Genomic DNA, 9,372 nt, shown 5'->3' with positions numbered 1-9,372 from the left:
GGGGGGGGGAGATAGTAGCAATCTGAGCTAGTAAACTATGAAATGATGGTATTAACTTCAAGTGTGGCTGTAAGGAAGATCAGACAGGCAATACTATCAGATTCATAATCAACAGTAACATTTATCCAGCTACCTAACCTTTGGAGGATAATCATAATTTGCAAAATGACTGATAGTCCCTCCAAGCAAACCAATACCATCTGCAAGGAATCAGGAAAGAAAATTAGCCATCTACTCTTAAGTCATGTTGAGGATGGGAGGAAGAATTTCAGATTTTCTGTGGTCTCACCTTCTGTTAGAGTACCCTTACCGAATTCATCTAATAAGCACAGTGATCTCGATGTTGCATGCCTGCAAAATTTCTTTGGTTGTATGTTCAAGATCGCAAGACAACTTAAGGGTGGATACAAATATGATACCTGAGCATTGTTCCAACTTGATGTAAATCAATCATAAATGTTGACTGCTCAGTTGTCATTGACTTGCTTCCCATTGCACAGAATATCCTACAAAACGTTATTAAACATGTCAGATATATAAAACTTCAATCTAGGATTACTACGATAACTGTGTGTCATGAACCGTATACATATTAGCATTTGACCTACAACACTAATACACTAATAATTTCCCCTCAATTCTTCATACTGAAACATGTCATATAAACACAAACCTATCAGTCAATCCAACAACAGCAGAATCAGCAGGAACAAAGCTTCCAATATGAGCAAGAAAAACCACCAATGCAACCTGAAAGCAAATATCCAACGCAACTTGAACTTTATTTCGCAACTTTGAGTTCATGAAAGTAGGAGTTCGTACATGCTCTCCCTAGGAAGTAAAAAAACACAAAATTTAAAGTACATTAACGATCTGATCTGCAGCCATGTTTTAATCCAGAACTAACTGATACAGCCTAAGCATTTGTGCAATTTAGTTTGGGGTGCACAAAGCACTTCTCAGGTAACATTACCTGCTTAATGTAAATGCTTTTCCCTGAATAGTTAGGTCCAGTTATTATGTTTATTCTTCCTGAGATAAAAATAGCCATAAATCATATTCTTGACAATAAGAGAAGTACTAAGTTTAGAATATCAAATATCTTGGGAACTAGCCACCTGCACTGCGGATTTTCGTATCATTTGGAACAAATGTGTCAACGGTCATTTCCTGCAAAGCATGTCTAAATTGTTGTTGAAGTAAGTTCATTGCCTTCAACCATAAGACTGTTAGTAATACCCAACTAACATGTAACATGGGAATAAAAAAAACAATACTAACCTTCCATTCTGTATCTCAAGTATGGAATCCTCAGTTAAGATGGGCCTCACGTAATTGTTTTGGCGCGCAACAATTGCCAATGATAAAATACTAATGTAACAGAACAGGAGCTCGTTAGATCGCCATATTGTCAGTAAGTTGAATGTGTGTAACAAATATGTGCATACCAATCAAGTTCTGCTGCAAAGTTCACTGCTTTTGTCAGTTGAGGTAGAAACTGAAGAACACGGCATACTAGATCCCTTATGATTGCTCTTTCCATGTCTGTCAGCGCAACAACGCCAAAGTCATTATCCATTTGCAGATTTATGGAAATACAAGAAGAATATCCATTGAAACTTCAATAAGACACACATTTAGACCCGTTTTTTTAAAAAAGGTTACATGTAAACTTGAACTATAGAAATTTCTGGAACAAAATATAAAATAGCAAGAAATTGGCAGATGAATATAAAATTACATTCCGAAATCCACAGGCATGTAATATCTGGAGAAGATGGCAAGATAAACTTGTTAAGGTGAAATGCTCACTGTTTGCTTATTCATGGCCTGTAACTTTAAAGGTAAAGTACCATCGAACATCAAGTTCAAAATAAACTCATTTGTAAGTGTAGCTCTATCTTCATCAGGGAAAATATGATTATTGCACCAACAGTATACATAATTCGATAAGAAACCACAGCATTGGGAGCAGAATTAAATAAGTAGATAAATTATTTAAGCTACCAAGAATTTTATGATAAATATCTCCCAGAAGGTTGTCCAGCTCTCTTGTCTTCTGAGTATGGTAGTAGAACCTTCTCTCTTCCCCATCCTCTGAAAACTGATGAGCATAGAACTTATTACACATTAACAATCAAACGAAATAAAACAACACACAGCTTACCGCAAATTCAAAATCTTGAAGTTCTATTAACAAGGCCTCACTTATCTTCTCATCAAAAAAACACATCAAGTATCCTGTTAGTGTCATAAATGGTAAACACATGAGTGTTCTCATTATTAACTTTTAGTTCCTATGAACGATTGCATATTGCATTTTACAAGCACTATCCAGCAACCTGTAACACTCCAGTACCAACTATAGTAAATTAGACAAAGAAACTAGTAAATCACAACCAGAAAGAAGTTTACAAACAAATAGCTAATATTTCCAATCCACATGCAGACCAGACTCAAACCCTTATCTTCTTGCAGATATTGCCTCAAACTTTAATTTGTACTAGTCAAACAAGGAGCTAAAACAAATATTTGAACAATGAACCTAATTACTTAGTCGATGGTCACATACTCACTCCATTCTTATGAACAACAACAACAACAACAACAACAAAGCCTTTAGTCCCAAACAAGTTGGGGTAGGTTGAGGTGAAACCCATAAGATCTCGCAACCAACTCATGGTTCTGGTACATGGATAGCAAGCTTCCACGCACCACTGTCCATGGCTAGTTCTCTGTCGATACTCCAGTCCTTCAGATCCCTCTTTACGGACTCCTCCCATGTCAAGTTCGGTCTACCCCGACCTCTCTTGACATTATAGGCACGCTTTAGCCGTCCGCTATGCACTGGCGCTTCTGGAGGCTTGTGCTGAATATGCCCAAAACATCTTAGACGATGTTGGACAAGCTTCTCTTCAATCAGCGCTACCCCAACTCTATCTCGTATATCATCATTCCGGACTCGGTCCTTCCTTGTGTGGACACATATCCATCTCAACATGTGCATCTCCGCCACACCTAACTGTTGAACATGTCGCCTTTTAGTCGGCCAACACTCAACGCCGTACAACATTGCGGGTCGAATCGCCGTCCTATAGAACTTGCCTTTTAGCTTTTGTGGCACTCTCTTGTCACAGAGAATGCCAGAAGCTTGGCGTCACTTCATCCATCCAGCTTTGATTCGATGATTCACATCTTCATCGATATCCCCATCCTTCTGCAACATAGACCCCAAATATCTAAAGGTGTCCTTCTGAGGCACCACCTGCCCATCAAGGCTAACCTCCTCCTCCTCCTCGTGCCTACTAGTACTGAAACCGCACCTCATGCTATATACAGCTGAGAGCTACTCGGTTTTAGTTCTACTAAGTCTAAAACCTTTGGATTCCAAGGTTTGTCTCCATAGCTCTAACTTCCTATTGACCCCCGTCCGACTATCATCGTCTAGCACCACATCATCCGCAAAGAGCATACACCATGGGATATCTCCTTGTATATCCCTTGTAACCTCATCCATCACCAGAGTGAAAAGATAAGGGCTCAAAGCTGACCCCTGGTGCAGTCCTATTTTAATCGGGAAGTCATCAGTGTCACCATCACTTGTTCAAAGACTTGTCACAACATTAGCATACATGTCCTCGATGAGGGTAATGTACTTTGTTGGGACTTTGTGTTTCTCCAAGGCCCACCACATGACATTCCGTGGTATCTTATCATAGGCCTTCTCTAAGTCAATGAACACCATATGCAGATCCTTCTTTTGCTCTCTGTATCTCTCCATGAGTTGTCGTACCAAGAAAATTGCTTCCATCGTCGACCTCCCAGGCATGAAACCAAACTATTTTTTGTCACGCTTGTCATACTTCTTAAGCGGTGCTCAATGACTCTAACATAGCTTCATGTATGGCTCATCAGCTTAATTCCATGGTAATTAGTAAAAACTCTGAACATCCCCCTTGTTCTTGAAGATTGGTACTAATATACTCCGTCTCCATTCTTCTGGCATCATGTTTACCCCAAAAATGAGGTTGAAAAGCTTAGTTAGCCATACTATAGCTATGTCTCTGAGGCCTCTCCACACCTCAATGGGGATATGATCAGGGCCCATCACCTTGCCTCCTTTCATCTTTTTTAAAGCCTCCTTGACCTTTGACTCCTGGATTCGCTACAAAAATGCCTGTTGGTATCATCAAAGGAGTCGTCCAATTCAATGGTAGAGCTCTCATTCTCCCCATTGAACAGCTTCTCAAAGTACTCCCGCCATCTATGCTTAATCTCCTTGTCCTTCACTAGGAACCGGTCTGCTCCGTCCTTGATGCATTTGACTTGGTCAACATCCCTCGCCTTCCTCACTAGGATCTTGGCCATCTTATAGATGTCCCTTTCGTCTTCCTTCGTGTCTAACCGCTGGTAGAGGTCCTCATACGCCCAACCCCTTGCTTCACTCATAGCTCGCTTTGCGGCCTTCTTTGCCATCTTGTACTTCTCTATGTTGTCTGCGCTCCTATCTAGGTAGAGGCGTCTAAAACAATCTTTCTTCTCCTTAATAGCCTTTTGGACATCATCGTTCCACCACCAAGTATCTTTAGCTTCTCTTTTACTTCCCCTGGACACTCCAAACTCCTCTAAGGCCACCTTACGAATGCAAGTCGCCATCCACATATTGTTTGCATCGCCTCCTTCCTCCCAAGGGCTCTCCTTAATGATCCTCTCCTTGAATGCCTGAGCTCCCTCCCCCTTGAGCTTCCACCACTTCGTTCTAGCGACTTTGGCACGCTTATCCCGCTGGACACAAATCCGAAAGCGGAAGTCAGTCACCACCAGCTATGTCAAGGGACAACACTCTCCAGATATCACCTTACAATCTAGGCACGCATGCCTGTCTTCTCTTCTCGAGAGGATGAAATCAATCCGGCTAGAGTGTTGACCACTACTCAGGCTGCAAGTGGGACTATACATGGGACTCCCACCTTTAGCCCACTTGATCCCACTACGTTTGGTGGGAATCACCAGCCATCCCGTCACAACTTACGCAAACTATGTGGGCACAAGTGGGATCACATTTACTAGCAAATGCACTCACGATGAAGATGAGCCACAACGCGTACAAACACGATCGCCGCAGGCAGCCGAACCAGTAGCTTGCATGACATAATGATGGAAGAGGAGATGGCCGTTGGAGCGGGACACGCCGACAGCTTGGCGGATACTGCGACGGCGGCCCTCCCTTACACTGCCGTCGATGAGGGCGGGGCGGAAGCCTCGGGACGATCGTCGCCGGTTCACGGGAGCCGGTTCTGGGCCCTGTCGAAGCTGGCCACGGAGGACTCGGTCGGCGAGATGGTCTCTTTCTAGGGCACGGCGCTCAATCGAGAGGGGGAGACAAAGGCGCGGCTGGAATGCCGGGGTCCCGACGGGTCAGTGCCGTCGGAGGTGATGAACTGCAAGGTACCTTGGTCGCCTCTGGTGGCGCATGACACGTGCAGGGGTGCGACTGCGCCAACGAGCTGCTGTGGGTTGTAGGTGCAGGAGGGGCCGGGCGGTCTTGGTGTACGAGTAGTGATGAACTCGTCAGGTGCAACGGCACGGGCGCGTCAGGTTCAGGTGCGGTGGAGTTGCCCAACGCGGGGGGCGGTGAGCTTCTGCTCGCGGGGCGCACTTGCATGAACAGGAGGAGAAAATCGTGCCTCGTTGCCCAGCTGCAGGCGGTCATCCCCATACTCACGGTTCAGGTGTTAGTGCGGCTGTTTGTGCTCATCCAGGTGACCAAGCGTTGGCAGCATGCCGGCACGTAGTTGTTGGATGGCATCTCCTCATGGCTTTCAGCGCCGCCTCCGTCGCTCGCGATGAGGGGAGGGAAGGGGCTGGTGGGTGAGGTGGGTTCCCAATGGGTTAATAGGGCTAGCCCACTTAATTTTCCTTTTGTCCAATGGGATCCCACTAATGCAATTTAGGTGGGATGGGCTGATTAGTCCCATTTAATTCCACTCCCATCTGCAGCCTGAACCACTACTAAAAGTCAGCAGGTGTGATTCTCTCTTTTGAAAGAGGGTGTTAGCCACGATCATGTCGTAGGCTAGAGCAAAGCTTAAGACATCTTCTCCTTGATTCCTGATGCCATAACCAAAGCCCCCATTCACCCCTTCATGTACCCACGTGCCCATTGAGGTCTCCTCCTATGAAGAGCTTCTTGCCAAACGGTACACTCCTAACCATGTCCTCCAAGCCTTCCTAGAACTCCCTCTTGGTGTTCTCAATTAATGTTTCTCATGCAACTACATCAAAGTGTAACCAGAGTACCCAGCTGTACTAACACACAAATTTGAGCCGAACTACCAAGGGTAAAAGGAATTTAACTAACGTGTTCTCCTGTAAGATTAACTTTGGACCCAAAAAAAATGCTTGATGACCGAAAAAAATACGTTGATTTCTAAAAAAAGAAAGCAAATTAGTAAGAACCCCTGCTATGTATATTTCATGTTAGTATAGTAGAAACGGAGACCTTCCATAGCATAAATAAAAGAAAGAGGACAAAGCTTGCGCATGCAATAGCAATGTATATCATATGGAGGGCTCGATAGTATCAAATTTAACAGGATAAAAAGAATAAAGTTCTATCTGGGGATCAGCAACAAAAATACCTATTTGGTGTACATAGACAATTAGCGGAGCTTTTCTGCATTCGAGCGAGAAAGGGAAGGAGGCATTTTCATTAGCTGAAACCTAGAAGCAGCTAAACTGTTACAATTTACCGAACAAAGGCATAAAAAGTTGACGCTTCAAATTAAATTCACTTTGGAAGATCCATCACCTGCTCCAGAAAGTCAGGTAATCCTTCATACACCATCCTCAGTTCATCCAACTATATTTCACAAGGAGGTTCATTTGATTAGAAGAACAAGGCCATATCGTTGAGAAAAAGCAAACATACAATACTAGATACCAAACTTAAAAGGAAAATCAAGATATTTTGAAGAACCACAGAAGTTGCCAAGAAGATTTAATGTTATGATGAATTATTATCACATTAAAGAATGGTGTTCAAACTTTAAATAGTACCCACATATGTGCACACCCACCCAAATGTGCAGACAAGGTCCACACAACACAACGATCTGTTCTTATTACCCAATTCGACCAGACCCCTGTGAGCCATTGAAGTACTCCCTCCGTCACATAATATAAGACGTTATTACAACCGATGTACTCACATATTGGTCGTGATAACATCTTATATTATGGGACAGAGGGAGTATTTAGCAAAGCAGAACATAACTATGATTTGAGGAAAATGAAAAAAAAACTATTTAATAGTGTTATATGGCAATCACCAACTGCAACAACTGAACAGGACGAATACCACAAGTACTGGTTAGGCTCAAGGCAAAGCAATAAGCCTGCTTCAACTATTGCACAAAGAGATGGGAGTTTGATAATTGGCTTTTAGTGATAGATTACAACTAAATGATTATTGAATATAAAGTAAAGTATGGGATCGATTAAAAAGTATAATTTATAGGACAATAGAATACAGCTCCAGGATAAGCACCCCAAGGCCTGACCTCATCACATAAATTTTCTTTCACCAATGTTTCATAGCCTTTTTCCTTACTCCGTTGTACGTCAATGACACCAATCACCTATCAATAATAGATAGAGGTCATCATTTTATGAAAGGTGAAACAACAACAGCAAGCCTCAAAAATCCCCAGAAAAATAAATATGTATTCACTCTATAAGATACTGACATATTATTTGGATAAAATTGTAACACAACCACTCATTCACTGCACAGAGCCACAGATTCAGCAGAAATGTGAATTAACTTCCCAGGAAGAAAAAAATGTTTACCAAGGTCTGAAGCAACAAATTTCACAAATAACTTTTCATACAAGAGTATCCGTAAATCATTTCATGCAAATCTATGCTACATGATGTTAGAAGCCGAGTGCTTGCTGACCACACCAATTCATATAATTCACTAAGATCAGTTGCCTAGTTAGAGATACCAGTAGGCAGATTTGTACAAAGCTATACGGTATAGCATTAACTCATACTATTTCAAAAATTTGAGATGGTCATATTGTTGTATGTAATGATCTAAAATATCACAGCATATCAATGTAAGTCAAAGACAAGGGTAAAACGCATGCACAGACTTTCTTCTGCATTCAAAGTGAGGGACAACGGTACGAGTACTAACCAGATTCGATACATAATCCAGCTCTGCTGTAATTGAAGAATTTGCCTGAAAACATATGCATCCAAGAATAAAGGAACTTCTTAAGTTCAAACTTTCATTAGTTAGTTGTGGAAGTAACAGCACCGGCTTGGAGACTAGTACCTTTTCAACCAAGTCAATGCTCATATGTTGCAACTTATTTGCCAGATGCTCTGATATTCCTACCTCAAAAATCTTGTTTATATGAAGCAAAGAGCAAATGCACTGAAGCAAGAGAAGCGGGCAAAGAAAATTACCAAGAGAAACAAGAGGAGATAAATAACCTACACACCACGTTTGTGCGCCATTGATCAGTAACCTTCAGTGTCCAACACTGGATATCAGATTCATTACAGAACGGTACAAAGCAATAATCAAAACATGCACCATGATAATTGTTCTGTTATTTCCTGCCCAAAATCTTAAGTAGGCGACTTGCCTGAGCATTTACTTAGTTCAACTAGGAAACAGCAGAGGCATGTTCCAAATTTGAGTTCTCCACAAGTACTGTACTAGACATACTTATTAATTCCATTCTGGCGAGCTTCCTAGTTTGGTGTTTGGAATGGAACATTATTATTGGTACCAGAGAGTTCCGGTGTTTCGTTCTGTGCTTTCATATAAAATGGATATATATGCATAAGACACACCGTAAAAAAGATAAAAGGGAAAAAAGGGGATAGATGTTGCTTGTAGGCTGGCATAGACATTGTTGCTCGCGTCCAGCTAGACCTGTCTGATCCCAGTGCCTGGTGACAGCATGCAGGCACATCGCAGAAGAGTCTGTCTTGTATCTAGCTTGTCCAGCTGAACATCCCAGACAACAATACCGCATCGGCAAGGAGCAAGATGTGATGGGAAGCTAACTTTAAAAGAGAGTAGGAGTGATCTTTGTGTGTGGAGGAAAGCATTAGCACAAGAGTTCTTTACTTGAAAGCAGTGCAAAATAAGTTCAGTCAGCCGACAATAGCGTGACCTGATCAGAAGTTTGTTCCAGAATATGTTTCGGTCGGGATGGACAACCTGTACGCAATGACACCTTCCATTTATCATTTTGCTACTTGGAAAGGGAAGCTCCATGATCAAGGGTTGAAATGGTTTCTTGAGACGAGACCAGCTCCTCACCACCACCACCACCCCACCCCCCACAC

The 9,372-nt window shown here is 42.3% G+C and overlaps 1 protein-coding gene across 2 annotated transcripts in view; it reads right to left on the bottom strand.

The window, feature by feature from the left end:
* Nucleotides 1-9,372, bottom strand: part of LOC119285450 (DNA mismatch repair protein MSH5) — a 20,501-nt gene that overhangs the window by 2,375 nt on the left and 8,754 nt on the right. For both annotated transcript variants that reach the window (XM_037564725.1, XM_037564734.1), the window contains 15 exons: nt 8,345-8,446; nt 8,204-8,248; nt 7,563-7,640; nt 6,812-6,862; nt 6,642-6,723; nt 2,168-2,241; nt 2,008-2,104; nt 1,449-1,545; nt 1,282-1,371; nt 1,119-1,183; nt 974-1,032; nt 674-750; nt 420-506; nt 290-351; nt 139-200 (listed from right to left, as the gene is read on the bottom strand). In XM_037564725.1, the coding sequence (XP_037420622.1) occupies nt 139-200; nt 290-351; nt 420-506; nt 674-750; nt 974-1,032; nt 1,119-1,183; nt 1,282-1,371; nt 1,449-1,545; nt 2,008-2,104; nt 2,168-2,241; nt 6,642-6,723; nt 6,812-6,862; nt 7,563-7,640; nt 8,204-8,248; nt 8,345-8,446 (1,128 nt within the window). The remainder of the gene's footprint in view (nt 1-138; nt 201-289; nt 352-419; nt 507-673; nt 751-973; nt 1,033-1,118; nt 1,184-1,281; nt 1,372-1,448; nt 1,546-2,007; nt 2,105-2,167; nt 2,242-6,641; nt 6,724-6,811; nt 6,863-7,562; nt 7,641-8,203; nt 8,249-8,344; nt 8,447-9,372) is intronic.

Source organism: Triticum dicoccoides, chromosome 1A (assembly GCF_002162155.2).
Source record: "Triticum dicoccoides isolate Atlit2015 ecotype Zavitan chromosome 1A, WEW_v2.0, whole genome shotgun sequence".
Classification (NCBI taxonomy): domain Eukaryota; kingdom Viridiplantae; phylum Streptophyta; class Magnoliopsida; order Poales; family Poaceae; genus Triticum; species Triticum dicoccoides.
This window is presented reverse-complemented; position numbering and strand designations above follow the sequence as displayed.